The sequence below is a fragment of the Sebastes umbrosus genome, chromosome 12 (assembly GCF_015220745.1).
Source record: "Sebastes umbrosus isolate fSebUmb1 chromosome 12, fSebUmb1.pri, whole genome shotgun sequence".
Classification (NCBI taxonomy): Eukaryota; Metazoa; Chordata; class Actinopteri; order Perciformes; family Sebastidae; genus Sebastes; species Sebastes umbrosus.
In genome coordinates this window covers 22059015-22077558 of record NC_051280.1, presented here as the reverse complement: position 1 = coordinate 22077558, position 18544 = coordinate 22059015, and the positions used below count along the sequence as shown (strand labels likewise).

The window sequence follows — 18544 nt, the reverse complement described above, 5'->3', positions numbered from 1 at the left end:
GTTGAATGAAATCACCTCTCTTACAGGAGTTTCCACTCCTCTAACCACAGGGAACATTTTGCCTGGGGTCATTCAGTTCTGGAGCAAATGTACACAGACATTGCGCACACACACATCTGTGCACCAGATTGCCTAACCTTCACATTCCTGATCTAGGACAGGCTGGAATCCACTTGCCTTTCAATGCAAACATGACCTCATGTACCATGAAAAAAAAAAACAGCCTAATTTAAGGCTTCACAAAGATATGCACACACTCAAATAAAAACACAACACAAAGCAGCAAAGTTAAGTCATAAAACTATATTTATAAATAAAAAGACATTTTTTTCCTTGATAAAAGAGTAGTGTGAAAGACATGGTAAGAAACTTTTTTTTCCCACTATACATTATCACAAGACAGAGTCTGAAAATGCTCTGGATAACAGATGGAAAATGCTGTTGTGTAGTGTAAAAATGACTCTTGAAGCTGGATGTTTAGCGTTGAACAATGAAACTAGTTGTGACCAACTACGTATATAATAAAACAAATGCATTCTTACAGTAAGAAGGACTGCGGTTCTCTTGCACTACATACACATTTTTCCATTTCTTTCTCTCTTAAGTCAAGCAAACATTTAAAAAGTCTGAATAAGGTTAACAGTTAGTGTTCATTTCAGCTTTCTTTCAGGGTTTTTTTTTTCTTGTTAGGAGGTCAGCAAGTGGGAATTGAAAGAACGGAAGGAGGGAAGAGGCTTCTTTCTCTCAGCTTTGAACAGGGGTGGGGGAGGACTGAGAATGTTAGATGATAAGGGAGGCAGAGAGGAGGGAAGAGGAGAACAAATGAAAAACATCCATGTAGAAAAGTGCTGAGTCATCTTCCCCAGCTGTCCGTTTCCACCGCCTTCCTCCCTCTCTTGCTCTTTGTCCTCACGCAAACTCTTCCCCACTGAGGAGCGGAAACTGAGAGAGGCGCTTTGGTTCCATCTTGAGCGAGGGGGTTTCTTCACTGAAGAAAGTATGGCCACTACTGTTAAGAAGAAAAGCACAGGAGGAGGAACATTTTCTCTCTCAACACACACACACAACATGGTTGTTTCCATTTCTGCTTTTAGGAGAGTGTTTTTTTTTTTTTGCAATCTTCCCTCCCTCCTGTCCTGTCATGCTGTCCTTCTCAGTCTTATAATGACACGAGAAAGCCCAATCTGCTACTTTGTTATCGGCCTACAACCTGCGTTACATCACATCGACAAAGAATTCCCCGGCGTTGCCCACCGCCATGCGCAGAGACTGGCGTGAGGCAGTGAGCTCAGGGGGCACAGTGACGAGCTCTCTGCCTGGTGGGGCGCCAGGTGCAGCTGTAGACAGCGGGAGTTGGGGGGGCAGGCCAGGGGGGCCGTAGACGAGGCCAGGACTGTAGGCTATCGAGTGGGAGTTGGCACTGCGATGGCTGACAGAGCTACGGATGCTTCGCTCACTAGGGGGAGCCACTGAGCGCTCGCTGGGGGCTCGGTGGCTCCTGATCTCAGTTTCGCTGCCGCTGCCGCCGGACTTCCGGCCCTCGTTCTTACTGCAGTTAGAGCCGCTGCTTCCTGTAGACAGAGTAGAAGAAACAATGATTATTATATCTAAGTGTAATATACAAACACATTTTCTTAATTAAATATGAGTGACCTATATGAGCCTCTGACTCCCAACTGGGTGCCGGTGAAGTGATGCAGGCAGTGCTGACCCAGTTTGCGGGAGACTCTCAGGAGAGCTGCATGACTAATGCAGACATGCTCACTGCCTTCCACAGGCCAAATAGCTCAGCCATTACTGAAGGCAATTACATGTTTTCATTTTATCACCACAAACAGCCTGCTTGCTTTAGAGGCAAGTTCTTCAGGCTGAAGAATTTAAAATCAGAACAGTTTCTATGCTTAAAGAAACATTCTGATATTTTGAGAAGCATGTTTGTCGCCATCAAATTATCTCTGTCTTTAAGATAGGTAGGTCTGGGACTAGCTTAGCACCAACTGAGAAGGATAGAGGAAGCTTCCAAAAAAAGCAATAAAATAACCTCCAAAACGCATGTTGTATCTTGTAACCTGGTTAACTATTAGCAGTACATTTAATGGTAGCGTGCAACCACAAAATGAGGACGGGACATCTGAGATGTTTTGTTGTAAGTCAGTAAATATCTCCATTGCGTAAGCAAACTGCTCCTAAAACCACAATGTCTGGTTTTCTATTCCTACACATGTTAAATACACAAAATAAAGCATGTATATGAGGCAGCTTTGGGCTGTTTGATGGAATATTTTCCACTCTTGAAAGAGCTAGGCTCTTTCCTTCAAGTCTTTGATGAGAGCCAATTTAAACATGCGCTGAACCTACAACTGTAAAGAAAGGGTGGGAGATCAAAAATATGTTTATTTTCTCATCTGGCTCTGGATGAGACAGCAAACAAGATGTTAAAAAGCAAAATATTGGAGTATTCTGTTACATCGCTCCGTGCAAAGTGACACAGAGGTTTGTAGTTTGCACTGTCACAAGAAATGCAGCTGCAGCCAGCATGAATTCATGTCAGTTTCAATGACAGTAACAACATTTTATTGTTTCTGTGTTGCTCTCCTGTAAGCTCTGGAGCTCTGCCAGAATTGTCATATTTTAGACATGTTTTGGCATCAAACTGTGCAACATATTGTTTGCAGCATACAGGTATGCAGCTTAAAGAGGAATCTCCAGGCATCGGAGGAGTTTCTACAGACATTTTGATACTTTTTCACCCTCAAAATCTGTGGTTACTGACATGATTTCAAGCTCACGACTGTTGCTGTTCTTTGTGAAGGAGAAAACTACTAACTTTAAAACCGACACATTTCAAGTCTATAGGGTTAAGTTGAGTGTTTGATGATTAATAATACAACATTAATATGGTATTCATTCTGTTTTCTATCGCAACCCGGTCTCACAGGAAGATGTATAAATAGCATGACATTACACAGATAGTCCGTGTGTCATGAGGATGCATTTTAGCCTTTGCACGTCATTTGTACGCCATGCAACAAAAGGTTGGGGCAACAAAACCACTTAGATTTAGGAAAAACATCATGGTTGGGCTTAAAAAAAAGTATGTAAACTAAGTAAAATATTTATGGAAACAACGTAACATAAGTACTGTAAACATGTGACAAACGTCACTAACATAACTTCCAAAACAAAACACCGGTCTGGTTAAAAGTTGTGTTTGTTGGACCCATCCACCTCACCACCCGCCCGCCATAAGCAGTCTTTCTCACTTTTTATTCTACATCACTAGCTGAGTGATGCAGCGAGTGAAGCATATTTACGCGGATGCGTTTACATTGCAGTCAGTACAGACTACATGGCGTACAAATGACACGCCAAATGCCTTGCGCATTATTGTGTCATTCATACGTTTTTTTTGTGTGAACGAGCTGTCCACCAATACCCTACTGATTGTTCTTCAATACATGTTGAATATCCTGGTGATCAACAACAAATACAGTATGTTCATACGGCACTCACCACTGTGCGGGCTTCCTGCACTGCCAGCGCCTGGTCCACCATGGAAGGGCTGTTGCATTTCGTATGGGTGTGGAATGGGGAACTGGTAGGGCAGAGTCATGGGCCAGGGTGCCGCCCCGGGATGAGGAAGAGGATGGAGGGTGTCCTGATCTGAGGCACCCCCACTGGACCCATCATTTTCATGGAGAGACAGATGGGTCATGTCTGAGAGAGACAGAAGAAACAACTGTTAGAACACCCCACTTACAGATACAGATCAAACTGAACCACAACACTTCTGTGGCAACACTGAAAGCAGATCTTAGCGTCCACTCACTGCCACAGAGGTCTCCGAAGACGTAGTAGCACTGTTCAGAGAATGTGATCTTGTTGACGGTGTGTCGGATGTAGCCGGCCTTCAGCAGGTTGCTGGCGTATTTACGGGCTTCTCGACGATCTGAGAATCCTTCGACGTGATGGAAGAGCCAGTCCACCACGTCAGAACCTGAGGACACAAAGACACACATAATTTAAGTACAGTTTTGCTCGTCACATTCAATCACTACTTCATGATATAGAATAATATCCAACATGATGATTTGAATCATCTGATGGTTATGTGACATTTATCTGTCCAGAGCTGATTTTGAACTGTGTTGGTCAGCAATAAAGCCAATCATTTTTACTGGATGATACAAAGAAAAATACTGCTATGATGTGCAACATGAAGCAATAAAAGAAAAGTATATTAATGGAATATTTGGATGATTATTATCCATTCTGAATTGATGCAAGAGGTTTTCACTGAGACACTGACAGAAAACCGAACTGAGCAAACAAAGACTAGAGATGGCTGTGCATACTGATTAGGAAAATAATAAATGCCGGACCATGCCCTCTGCCATGACAGACGTACCGATAAAGGCGTTAGCGATGGTTATCTTGAGCCACATCCTGTCCCGCACCTCCAGACCTGACTCTGGGCAGGCCATGGCCTTAGCAACTGTTGCCATGTCGCTGTGGATGGAGAGGTGGAAGTCATCGAATCCTGGGAGAGATTAGAGGACATGTTATCACGGGAGCTGAACCACATATACGTTTAACACCACTGAACCCGCTTTAAGGACAAATAAATGAATCTCACACACTGTTGGTGTATTTTGTTTTGTTTCTTACAATATTAATGAAAAGCACACAGCTGCGTGCTTTTACCGAATCCCTGACAACTCTGAAAATGTTTGCCTGTTCTGGAATATTGCCTCAAATAATATTTGGTCTCCTGTGGTCTGGACTGTAATGCGACCCCTGTTATGTCTTGATCATGAATCAGACTGATTCCTTGTTTGAATTGGACCACAACTGAGCTGGTCTTCACATAACCACAACACAAGCCTGTTCATAATGAATGAAATGTCCTCCCTAGAACACTATCACCTCATAACTTATCATCTCACTGAGGTCAGTTGGATTCAAAGATAAGATATCATCTCACTGAGGTCAGTTGGATTCAAAGATAAGATATCATCTCACTGAGGTCAGTTGGATTCAAAGATAAGATATGAAGTGTTGTAATTTACCTTTTGGTGTTCCCCCTCAACCCGTCTAATCTACCTCTGCCTCAATCAGTGATTTCTTTTATTTCCCAGAATGCCTTGTGACCATCCCCTAATAAAAAGGATGCAAACATCTTCTTTTGGAAGTACTGTACGTATAACCATTTGATACTTGTAGATATAATTTTTTCACTTTTTGATAACTTGTTAACATGCAGAAGTGAATGATTGAATATATTTCTAAATCCTCAAAAGAGGAGAGACCATTTAATACCTTATTTAGTATTTGAGAAGTAATTTTTCCACACTGCATCCAGCATTCACAAACACACCAATATCTTTGCTCTTGTTGGTTGAAAATATTCAAATAAACCCGACTTCCCTTTGATGTTTCAGAGTATTGCTAGCTGATGTCAGCGCGCATTAACAACAGCCGCACCCTTTATGCAAATCTTTTAGTGTCTGCATTGCATTATGTTCTGTTGTTGAATACTGGTGCAAAATAGTGTATGAAGAAGCCATTGCTCTGATTGTGAGGCACCAACTGAACTCTCACACTGATAATTTAATTTGCAGTACTGGCACTGTAGATGCATTTCAAATAACTCCATGGCAACAACACAGTTGGGCTATTATGCAAAGTGTATGAAAAATGCACCAATGAACCAGAAATTGTAGCCAGAAATGCAAGATTTAAAACACGTGACCAGTTGAAATTTATGTTCTGTCAGAAAGAGGGAAATCTCCAGAAATGTGGATCATATCAATTTGGTGAAAGAAAGAATGTTGAGAGAGGAAAGATTTTTCTCCGGAGAGAAAGAAAAAACCCTGTTCTTCCAAAGATTACAGGGAAGATGGGAGTTGTGAGTTACGGCTTAGTTATGACAAGGCTTATTGAGCAGATGGAAGTTGTGAGGCTGAACACAGTAAAAGCTGGAATGGAGAGCAGTCGCTGGAATGCAGTGAGAGGGCAGGGCCACACTTAACTCAGAGATTTACTAACACGTCTGAGGAAGATGTGATATTACTGCATTTTTGGAGGTACGAGGGTTGGGGCTCCAAAATGAGAGCTGTATGTATGTATATATGAAAGCATTGTATATATACTGTAAAACTGATTAAAAAAAAAAGCAGAGAGTAAAACAAAGAAGTTCACTTCAAATTCATAAAGGAGGAAGCATGTGAGCAAAAATCCTACGTAGAGACAAAAGGAAAGTGAATGGAAAACTGTGCCTAAGAGTAATGAGGGGATGTAAATTGTTTAGAATAAAAGCGCCTTGATAAGGAGTCAGGAGAAGCAGCTGCAGGGGGCGATGTGACTCACGTTCAGTCTCAGGGATAGAGCTGCTGATGGAGGAGCTGGTGGAGGTGACGGTGCTCATGGAAGGGCTCATGCCATACGCAGGGTAAACCCCGGTCATAGCCGCCGTGTGGGACACCCACGCAGCTGGGTCAATGGGCCGGATCGGCTCACCTGTTGAATCAAATGTAGAGTAAGCAGCAGTTACCAAAACAGATGGGTATACTGTATTTGCAGGTATTCATTTTAGGTTCATTTGACTGAATTGAAAAGGAGGAAAGGAACAAGAGAGACAAAGACTTACTCCTGGGCAGAGCAAAGCAGCTCCGAGGGTTTGGGTCCCAGCACTTGGCCACAGTCAGAGTAATGGGGCTGGTAATAAACACAAAGAATAGTCTCAACTTCAACTTTACTAGAATTCAGTTATGTCCTTGTTTTGCAACCTGTGTTTTCTAAGAATACACCTATGTGTATTAATGTGTGCCAGTTTGCTGCTTACCCTGGCTTGTGCACGATGTCCCTCAGTACTCGAACTGCATCGTCGTTGCTCATGTTCTCGAAGTTTATGTCGTTCACCTACAGGGATAAAAATTAAACAAAAAAAATCTCTCAGGTTGCAAACATACATTTGCACAAAAATATGATTCCTCATGAGAATAAAGGATGGGCCTAACAACTAAATTGCTATATTCCTATATAACGAGGTATAAAACTTTCCCAGAGTTACAGTTATTCCAATAAATCCCACCACACAAAGCCATTAGTGGGACCGGCAGTGTTCAACATGGCGTGCCATATTAAAATTGGGATGTGGCTTTGCAATAATGAAACACAGCTGACTGACACATCTTGCCATACAATGAGACACTTATACAGTATATATTATCATGTGATTGCGATAACATAGATAAAAGGGGGAAGAATAATAATGGGAAAAGAGGAATAGTAATGATATACTGCCACTTTGATCACAGTTCAGATATGTTTTTTATCATTTACACATGTGCATCTGAATAAAAGAACATCAGGCAGCAGGCGCTGGCACTATATGCAAACACAAAATGCATTTACCCACACACACACTTCCCTGGTCCAAGTCCCAGGTATGCACGGACACATGTTTTTCATCCTCTATGTGTGTGTCTCTCTCTTTGTCTTACGCACACATACACACACCTGCAACAGCATGTCTCCAGGCTCTATGCGTCCATCTGCAGCCACAGCTCCTCCCTTCATGATAGAGCCAATGTAGATCCCTCCATCTCCCCTCTCGTTACTCTGACCCACGATACTGATGCCCAAGAAGTTGTACTTCTCTGTGAGGCGGAGAGAAACCGACAATATGTGTTCAAAAGTGACGTGAAGCAGCAGTGAAGTAAGTAAAGACAGAAGACATGATCAATTTGGAACAAATTAGTTACATTTGCATATTTTCCTGTCTTGTGAAAGGAATGTCTTAACTTGGGCTCGGAGTGACTCTATAAGGAGGCGTTACTCAGAAAAAAGTGCACACATCCCCAACAAATGTAATTGCATTCTGTGTGCAGCTTCCACATAGCCAAGTAGTCGCTTACCCATGTTGAGAGTGACGGTGATGATGTTCAGAGACATGGTGGAGTCAGTGATGCTGCTGAATGACGAAGACTGAAGGGAAGAATGATGAAAATTGGGAGGAAAGAAAAATAAATATGAGAAGAAGAATCAAAAGTCACAAAGTGGAACACAATTGTAATAAAGAAGTCTGGGGCAGATTTGCAGGCCTGTGCGTCCAAGTGTGTTGTCTCACCCTGTCGATATTGGAGGCCTTAGGTTTCCGCCGGCGACGGCGGTGTCGTCTCATTAGACGAGAGGAGCTCTGCTCAGTGGAGCTGCTAAATCTGAATACAAGAAAGAAAATCTTTTTAGAGACTATACACAAAGGCTGTAATATATAAATTCAGTTATCACGAAAAAAAACCTTTGTATTATTTTTAATTTCTTTTAATTTATATATTTTTGTTTTTGTGTGTCCTTTTATGCATTTTTTTGTTTGTTTATTTCTTTTTTCCTATCTACCTTGGGTATAATGTCACGATGGTGGATCACATCTTGGAAAAGTAATGGTATATAAAAAAAAAAGGAAAATAAATTCTACCTGAATCAAGTTAAAAAAAAACTTGCTACATCATAATGTGAATAAAAATACCTGGACAGAAGCTATTTTCCCCCATTTAACTTGTTTAAACGTCTAATTTAAGCCTAATGATACTTACACAATAAAAAGCCCTTTTAAACATAATGAAAGTGGTGTTTGCCAGGAGTCAGGAGCAGCTTTAACTGTTTGCAAAATGGCATCCAACCCACTTCATTTAGACGTTATGACCTGACTGACAAACCATCAGGTGTCAACAATATCCAGAAATTCTGTTTAGGAAAAAATCCATTTCCTCCTGTGGTGCAGAGAAACCCCTATACTGACGAAGCTGTTATCCAGACCTGCATCAACAGGAAGACTGAGAACAGCCGAGTCTCTAAAGTGGGTTGTAGATATTTCTACGACTCCTGGAGGAAAACCCGGGAGGTAAAAACCACAGAAACCACCAGACAATTAGACTGTGCTAATCACTGCCAAATCCCATCATCTGTAATTCCAGATGCATTCCTCAAACCGAAATGCCCTTTTCTCATTGGGAAGTGCATTTTATGAACAATAAGCTGAACAGCTACACAGAACATCTGACCTGCTGGTTGCGTCATCATCCTCTGAATCGAAACAGGAAGTAGACTCCAGCTCGCTGCTCATGAAGGACGAGCAGCTGTCGTACTCGGGTCCCCCGCGTCCCATTGAACGCGACGAGTAGCCGTTCTGTCTTCCAGCTGCAGTAGGAAAGCATTGTGATCAGGATGACACATGAAAATATAGGTGTTTTGTTACAAAAGATAAAGACTTAGAGTCTGTCAGATTCTTCTCTTCTCTTCTCTTTATGCTCATCTAACCCTGTCACAGTTTACAAAATAACTCTTCAAACCATGCTTCTTGATCAATATCTAATGGAAGTCAAACTATTGTCAAACAGATGAATCTTCACATTGTCAGAACAAATTTTAATACAACTCCAGCATTCACTGTATAAACATAATAAAGATCAATACATCTTGGCGACTGTAGAGCACCTACATGTTACTCCAACTATACGATACTGTTGCTTTTCTGCAGCACCTCCCTACGGGTACTCAAATCACAGTCATCAAACCTCTGCACTGGCCTCACATGCTTACTGGTTAATAGAATCTGCGATAGCAGCAACAGGCTGGAGATGTGCATCTCTAAAGTCACTGTGATTACACTATACTGTAAGGTTAGCTTTTAATTCATGGGAACTCATTGTGGCGAGGCAAACAACTCCATGTATGGGAAAAAACTCAATTTTCACCCACCAAATGAATGACATAGAGGAGTTTGAGATACACACAGTACAATGAGAAAAACAACAAACACCGTGTAACAAACATCTTTCTGACCGTGGTCGTTGGCGTGTTTCCGTCGCGGCCTCTCCTTCTCCCTCCTTTGCGACACAATTGAGCCAGTCTCCGTGTCATTGTCCAAACTGTCCCGACCGCTCGCTGCTTTCCCACTTCAGACGGAAACGGTGCACAGACGTCAGAGTTAGTGTTGAATAGAGATAGAATCACACTGCGTCAGTATCAAGGCAGTTCAACTCATTTAACAGCCACTTAAACACATGTTTATATTAAATGCTTCTTTTTAAAATCACAAACTGTGTTAAGTATAAAGCCTTCTCTTGATCAGTGTAGTTGAATATTTGTCAGGCATTGTTGTGTGGTTGGTTGACTTATTTCAATCTGGTTTGTTTTTCATTACCATCATCTGTCTTCTACACACTTTACTTTATTTGCAGATGAACCAGACTGCAATTACAAATGTAAAGAAAACTGTCTATAACTATACACTTTTTCAACAAATACATTAAAGTACCAAAAGACTGGCAACACGAAGCATGAATAAGAGAAATCAGTGCTCTACATGTCTGATTAACTTCCAGAATGAAGATAATAAAGGAGTAGATTTTATTTCCTCCTGGGCAATCACAAGGTGTGATACTTTTTCTATTTAATTTGCTGTTTTCTCTGTTACTGTAGTTATTAGGAAACACAGAAGAGCTCATTCACATGCACACACGCACAGAGTCAAACACCAAGTACGTTTTGCATCTTTCCCCTTCACACACATATTACACAAAATCCCTCTACTGCACACTAAAAGAAATACACCACAATGTGTTTTTCTAAATATACTGACTGATAAGAGGGTGGTCTTGAGTCTCCGATGCCCCCGGTCCTCTCCAAAGGTGGTGCCGGCTCTGTACTGTCTGCCACCGAGCCTGCATCTGTGTGGGCCCCGTCTCCAGAGACCAGCTGTCAACAGACAAGAGAGTCGGGTCAGTCAGAGGGATGAGACAAACACTGAAAGAAACGGAACAAGTGGGCAGCAGACCCACGTCAGGGCACTACTGTGTTTACACTACGCCATATTTCGAGGGCTGGGTGGTAGATCTTGTTTTATCATCACTGCCTAAAAGCTTGGCAACATTTGGGGACCGTTAGAGACTACAGTGTCTCATTAATTGAACTGTTTTCTACTAATTTCCTGCTGAAAGAGCAAAGCAATCCAAAAGCAGCTGTGGATTCAATGAGTTGTGAAAGAAAGTGCCTGTGCCAACTTGTTGTTTGTCTACCTGACTGTGTTGCCCAAGTAACCAAAGTGTGGGAAAAAGTGGGATCCAATGGACCATGACTGTGTTTTAAGGGGAAATCATATGATGTTTTTCTTTTACTTTCAGCACATCGCACTGAACATTAGTTCTGCTCATTCAAGATCGTTTTTTTTGGTCGTTCTGCCATAGATCTGTAGTTCTGCGGCATCTTGGATATTGTCCATATTAGAAATGAAGCATGTACTTGCATGACTTGCAAGCAAGAACAAGCTTAAGGCTAACATGATATCAGTGTGAAACTGGACATGTTTTGTCCACAACTCAAAGATATTCAGTTTACGGTCATAGAGGAGTAAAGAAACCAGAAAATATTCACATTTAAGAAGCTGGAATCAGAGAATTTTGCCTTTTTTTCTTAAAGAAATACTCAAACTGATTAATCAATTATCAAAATAGTTTGTGATTAATCTAAAAGTTGACAACTAATCGATTAATCATTGCAGCTCTACTTTTTAACAAGTATACTGTATCTGTTGTGTACTGAGCAGCTGTTTGAACTGGAGTACAGTGCAAAGAATCTGGTTCAATTTCATTTTATGCACAGCAGCCCCACGTTGTGTCATGTTAGCATCAAGTTAATCGCACCATTTTAAGTTAATTAAACCATTTGGACCATAAAAAGTCAGATAATTGTGAAAAGTGCTCAGGTGACGTCTTCAAATATCTTTCTTTTTTTTCATCTGACCACAAGATGTTCAGTTTACTAGACTGTACATCAAAGAAAAACTGTAAAATCATATCACATTTGAGAATATGGAGCCATGAAATTTTGCAATTTGTGTGTTCATTGATAAATGATTTCAGCTCTACCATACACTACAGAAAGACTCATATGATTTGTCGATGAATTAATTAGTTGATTTAATCGACAGATCTGTAAAACTGAGTTTCTCCACAAAGAATCGCACAAAAGCACCGCTTTAAATCTTGTGTTTACCAGAGATGTGCTCATAAATTTCTTGGGAATAAGACATTCAGCATGAAAAAAGCATAAAAAAAATGCTGAATTGTCTAAAGAAATCTTAGTCGACCAAGACCTAAACGACCAATTAGTGAACTTATCGTCCAAGTAGGGGCAGCCCGTACAGACATAATAGAGGTGGATGGAAAAAAGAATCATGAACATGAGCCCCGCTACTCATTTTGTTCACTCTTTTATCCAGTTTATACCTACATACCATGTTTGTACTGGTTTTATTTTCACTTTACAGGGAGGACACGTTGATGTGCAGAAAGGGGAGAAGTGTATTTACTGGAGGACAGTTGCTGTGCACTAAGATAAGGTGTAAAAAAAATAACTTCATGGACAAAATCTGGTTGTCAGCTGACAATAAAGTATAACAGGCCAGACTGACGGTGCTGGTCTGTTGTGATGATGTGATGATAGTGAGCCAGGCCCCTCAGACCCCAGGGAACAATCAGTCACATCATTGAAACAACAGATGAGTGGTGGAGACAAACAAATGGGCACACTGCAACAGAGATAACGTTTCATTCGTACATGGAACATTTCAACAACCCCCGAGAGATAACAAACATATTCAAACACACACACACACACATATATATCCATACAAAGTGAGGAATTGGCTTTGAACCACAGCCAACCAAACCTTCACATGTTATAATGAAAATGACCACAACGGAGGGACACATCAGGATGAGCACGCTGGATTATACACGCAAACATCCAGCGATAACACTGTGTTGATGACTCTCAAATAAAACCCTATAATTATAACCACACTGTAGTAAATTAACCGCATCAGCCTTTCACATCAAGAAACAGAGCACTCACTCAACTTTATCCTCCCCAGCTTGTGAGATTCAATCTTCTTCTTAGAGGAGGCTCTTTGTTACGGGGTATTTTTCTCCTATCCTGTGATTTCACTTGCTCTTAACCCAATTTCAATGTCGAGGACAGAGGAAGGGAGCACCGGCACCAGATGTCTCTTGTATTGTGGAGACGGGAGAGTTATTGCTCAGAGCCTCTATGGGAGATACTGCATGCAAGTACATGTATGTATATGTTGCGTGTGGCGACTAGCATGAGTGAGGACTTAAATGAAATTACTTAAAACCATTGCATTTTCTTAAAAGGTACTTAAAAACACAAGAGTAAAGAAGAAGAGCAGGGTGTTTGCATGTCTGTTGTTGCTCCTGGGATCATTATGTGATAATGATATCATCACGCAGATGCATAGGGCATCTCCCTGGAGATGGAGTTTGATTGTGGCCACTGGCCAACAGATGGGAATCATTGTTATACATGCACGCACACAGTTGCCACACAGCCACTTAACCACACAGATACGGTGAGTGAACACAGACAAGCGCACGACAACAACAAGAAAATAAACAAAGCAGAAAACGACTCCAGGATGTAGTTTGAACCTACCCATGACACCACACGTCCGTTAAAACAGGGCAGTCTGGCGTTGTCGTCAGATATCTCCTCCTTTACCACCCTGTAAAGAGAACAAAGCTCTGTTTCAGTAAACCTTAACCAACACAAAAGCACTCTCAGGGCAATAAACATGAGGATGGAGACGGCCAATACTTCCAACAGGACGGACGCCGACAACTGGGACAACAAATGACGATTTAATAGTGCTCTCAGTACACTGTTGTTACACGCTGCCAGCCACAGATATACAATATTACCTATAGAAATTGTCTGATTATTGTGTGATAAAGGCAGGTCAGCAATTCAAATGCATTCCCTAAACCTTTCTGCTAATATAAACCTGCTCCTTGATGCTTTGTAGCTGACAGCAGCATTAGCTAGAGGGTAATACATAACCCAGTTGAAGAAACAAAATATTTAAGGAATCTAAGAAAGCATAAGAGCAACATGCTACTGTACAGTTTAGCACTGTTATTAGCTATTAACTATGCACTTATTAAAGTTAATAAGTCTTTATTATGCACTTATTAACCCTTAACTATGATTTTTTTGCAGATACCGGATCTAAAGCGAGAACAATGCTTATTAAGATAAATAAGTTCATAAGGTACTGGATCTAAAGCAAGAACAATGCTTATTAAGGTTAATAAGCCCTTTATTATGCACTTATTAACATTGAACTATTCTTTTTTAGCAGATACCAGATCTAAAGCGAGAACAATGCTTATTAAGGTTAATAAGTCCTTTGTTATGCACTTACTAACACTCAACTATGCTTATTTGAAGGTACCGAATCTGAAGCGAGAACAAGTTTCATTAAGGTTAATAAATCCTTTACTTTGCACTAATTAACAGTTTCTTTCCAAGTCAAAAGCGGGCAAGTTTGAAATAAAAGTGTTCAGGTATTATTTAAAAGAAGTATCTGTCTATACATCAAAGACTGGCTCTGAAATGAACTAGACATGTAAATATTTCCTCTGCAAACGCGGCTCTGCCTGTGTGTTGTAAACCAATTCTACTGTATGCATCTTCAGCAAACCTTTCCAGTCAATCAATCTTCAACAGACTGCATGCTAGCAAGAATCAGGAACTAATCAGGCATGCATTTATTAGCAAGGGCCTCAGGCTACTGGTAATGACCGGATTAGCTGTGCCTTTCAGAGAAGAAGAAGGAATAGTGATGGTCAGTGAGACTTTCTTTGAAAGTCAGTTAGTAAACATTGGCACCAGGCCTCTAATCCAGTCTGACAGGTTGCTCAATCTATACCACCTTTTGGAGTAAAGGTTTCTATTTGCAGAATATCCCTTCACTCATGAATAGCTGTGGGTCCTTTCAAAAACATGTCTTCCCCACCTTGCAAATGTTAAAGAAGTTGTTGCCCCACCCTAGTTTGAGTTTAGCCAAAAACAACTTTGGAAACCTGGCTGAAATGTTTTTAAAATGGTACCATTTCCAGCCTTTTTTAACTTTGTGGACTAGACTAGTCAGGAGGAACATAAAACATCTACTTTTCCAAGCTATGTTTTAACACAAAAGGACATGCTCATAAAGCTGCCAGAGTAGTGATGAACAGGGCATTCCTCTGTCCAAGTCTGCATTCCTCGGGCTAATGGACAACAACAGCAGCAGCAACAGCAGCAGCAGCAGCAGCAGCAGCAGCAGCAGCAGCAGCAGCAGCAGCAGCAGCAGCAGCAGCAGCAGCAGCAGCAGCAGCAGCAGCAGCAGCAGGGGCCTAACTGAAACCGTCCGTTTACATTCTGACGTTAGCCTTTTAGCATAAACGTCCCCATACATTAGCCACCAACTGACAGATGTAACGTCACTAACTGATTATATTATCAGTGTTGTCAACTACCCCCCTGTTATAACTTAATAATAATAACATCACTGTTATAACTTTACCTAAGATAAGTTGCTGACTATCAGGAGGAGTATTCATCAGTGATAAATGTCCAGATTGATGACTTGATGAATTACATACTGGCCTTTTTAAAATCCGAATTATTCAATTCTAGTCTCATTTCTATTTGGCTCAGACAAATAAGCCTAGGAAAGGTCAGTCACTTTCATTCATTTGCGATGCTCAGTGGCCTTATAAAACAAAGTAACAGGAAAATAATGTCGGTTTTTTGGCAACTTGCTGAACTCAATTTAGTATCAGCGTAGGTGTTCCATTTTAAGCAAAAAGAAAAAGCTCCTTTCTGCTTTTTCAATACGAATATCTTGTTAGGCGAGATTGCAAGTTTGGTGTTTGGCTGCATACTAGACAAACACCAAACTTGGACAGACAAAGTCAAGGCAACAAGACGCATTTAAGCTTGCACCAAACGTCCCCATACATATTAGCCACCAACTGACACATGTAACGTTCACTAACTGGATATTAACAATGTTGTCAACTACCCTTCTGTTATAACTTTACCTAAGATAAGTTAAAATGTCATTCGTGGTTCTGCTAGTTTGGTGTTTCTTCGTTTCAGTGTTAGGTAAAGTTATAACAGGGGGATAGTTAACAACACTGATAATAACCAGTTAGTGACGTTACATGTGTCAGTTGGTGGCTAATGTCAGTTGGTGGCTTAAATGTGTCTTGTGCCTTAACTTTTTCTGACCAAGTTTGGTGTTTCTCCATTTCAGTGAAAGCCTTAAATTACATTTTAAATGTAGGTAAAGTTATAACAGGATGGTAGTTGACAAAACTAGTCAGCAACTTATCTTAGGTAAAGTTATAACAGTGATATTATTATTATTAAGTAATAACAGGGGGGTAGTTGACAACACTGATAATAACCAGTTAGTGACGTTACATCTGTCAGTTGGTGGCTAATGTATGGGGACGTTTATGCTGGCTTAAATGCGTCCTGTGCCATGACTTTGTCTGGACAAGTTCGGCGTTTGTCCAGTTCAGTGAAAGCCTTAAATGACATTTAAACTTATCCAAGGTAAAGTTAACTTATCTTAGATAAAGTGGGAACAGAAGGGTAGTTGACAACACTGATAATAACCAGTTTAGTGAAGTTACCAGACAAAGTCAAGGCACAAGACGTCCCCATACATTAGCCACCAAGTCAGTCTTGTCAGTTAATCAGTTGGTGGCTAATGTAGATGTAACGTCCACTAACTGGTTATATGATCAGTGTTGTCAACTGCCCTCCTGTTATAACTTGACCTAAAAGAAGTTAAAATGTCATTCAAGGCTTTCACCAAACTTGGTCAGAAAAAGGTCAAAGCACAAGACGCATTTAAACTAGCACAAAACGTCCCCATACATTAGCCACCAACTGACATTAGCCACCAACTGACATTAGCCACTAACTGACATTAGCCATTAACTGACATTAGCAACCAACTGACATTAGCAACCAACTGACATTAGCCACCAACTGACACAGTGTATAGTATATAACTCTGATGCAGTGAGGGCCAACGTGCAGAAACCGGCCGTTTACATTCTGACGTTAGCCTGCTTAGCACAAACGTCCCCATACATTAGCCACCAACTGACAGATGTTAACGTCACTAACTGGTCATTATCAGTGTTGTTAACTACCCCCCTGTTATAACTGTACCTAAGATAAGTTTAAATGTCATTCAATGCTTTCACTGAACCGGAGAAACACCAAACTTGGTCAGAAGACAGCATACGCTAGCCGCAGCAGCAATGTAAACAAACGGCGTCGGGACGTTGAGCAGACCTGCTGGCTGCTGGCTGCTGGCTGCTAGCGCTGCGGGGCTCGTCGCTAGCAGCTAGCTAACAAAGGAACTGCAATGCAAGTAGCTAGCTAACAGCCAGGTAACGTTACTAACTGATGACAAGCCAGCTGAGAGAGGTGAAGTCAATGTTAATCTAGCTGCACTAACGCAGAGAGTGTTGTGCTGATTCCACACTAATAAACCCTTTACCCGAAGTCATCGTCCATAGATTTGAAGAAGAATTTGTAGTTTGGTTTCTTGAGGACATTTTTGAAGTCCGCCAGAGTGACTTTGTCCGCCGGCACCGACAGTTTCACCAGATACGGCGTCTCCTGGTCGTCGAGGTGGTAGATTATTTTGGTCTCCCCCATCATCTCGGACTGCTGCGGCTGAGGCTGAGGCGAGGCAGGCAGGGTGCATCAAGCCGAGGGCCCCGGCAGGCTCCCTCTCTGGGGCCCCGACTCCCCGTGGCTCTGGCTGCGGCGGCTGTCGGTGGCCGGTGCCGTGGTGCTCCCGGCGGCTCTCCCTCCCTGGCTGACCTACTCGCTGCGCTGCGTCGCCCTGGTGCTCTCTGTGTTTCTACGCCAGCTCCGCTAATGTTACGCCTGCTCTTTCTATTCGGGAAAAAAAAGCACCTTGCTCTTCCGCAAAGCGTCCGGGGATTGAATCGCGTTAGTTCCCACTTCCAATATGCTTTGAAAAGCTTTAAAACTAACTGGAAAAACTGTTTGGAAACGTATTCAAGGTAAACACTCTCTGAGGGGTCGGTTTTCTCTTCTCGCTTTAGCTGCCAAGCTCGACACTTTGTTGCACACGAAACATGCACAAAACCGTCCGAGCCTGTCTGGAAGGGCGCCATCCACAGGAGAGGAGGAGCAGGACAGCTGTAGACATTATTCCTGCTGCAGTGCATGAGTCAACAGAGGCCCCTGCACCAACAGGGGCCGCCACCACCACCAACAACAACATTATAGGGACAAAATATTATATGATGTAGGAAACTTTGGTGAGAAAAAGTCACCAAAATAATCCTTTCTACTATACACACTATAGTCACACATAGGGTGACCAGATCCCAACAAAACAAATGTGGGACAAAGATATGTTTGTGTTGGACAATGTGGGACACGTTACCAAGGCTGAGAGGTAGTCTACAATTTTTATATAATGTCTATCTAATTTAAATAATAAACATTTCTACTCTGCCCCTTATCTTTTAAAGGTCCCATATTGTGCTCATTTTCAAGTTTATACTTGTATTTTGTGTTTCTACTAGAACATGTTTACATGCTGTAATGTTCAAAAAACACTTTATTTTCCTCG

General features: G+C 41.5%; 1 protein-coding gene across 2 annotated transcripts; it reads right to left on the bottom strand.

The window, feature by feature from the left end:
• Window positions 1–283: 283 nt before the first annotated feature.
• LOC119498024 (segment polarity protein dishevelled homolog DVL-3-like) lies at window positions 284–18012 on the bottom strand. Of its 2 annotated transcripts, XM_037786489.1 has the most exons (15): window positions 17432–18012; window positions 13519–13588; window positions 10646–10761; window positions 9847–9959; window positions 9066–9201; window positions 8132–8222; window positions 7920–7989; window positions 7522–7661; window positions 6845–6921; window positions 6650–6717; window positions 6370–6519; window positions 4409–4540; window positions 3830–3997; window positions 3514–3717; window positions 284–1571 (listed from the first exon to the last, which is right to left on the bottom strand). In XM_037786489.1, exons 1-15 carry the CDS (start codon window positions 17593–17595, stop codon window positions 1216–1218), a joined length of 2055 nt encoding a protein of 684 aa, XP_037642417.1. In that variant the 5' UTR covers window positions 17596–18012; the 3' UTR covers window positions 284–1215. The 2 variants fall into 2 exon arrangements, with proteins under 2 accessions (XP_037642417.1, XP_037642418.1); XM_037786490.1 differs by lacking the exon at window positions 9847–9959 and having other exon boundaries at window positions 17432–17503.
• Between the last annotated feature and the right edge of the window lie 532 nt (window positions 18013–18544).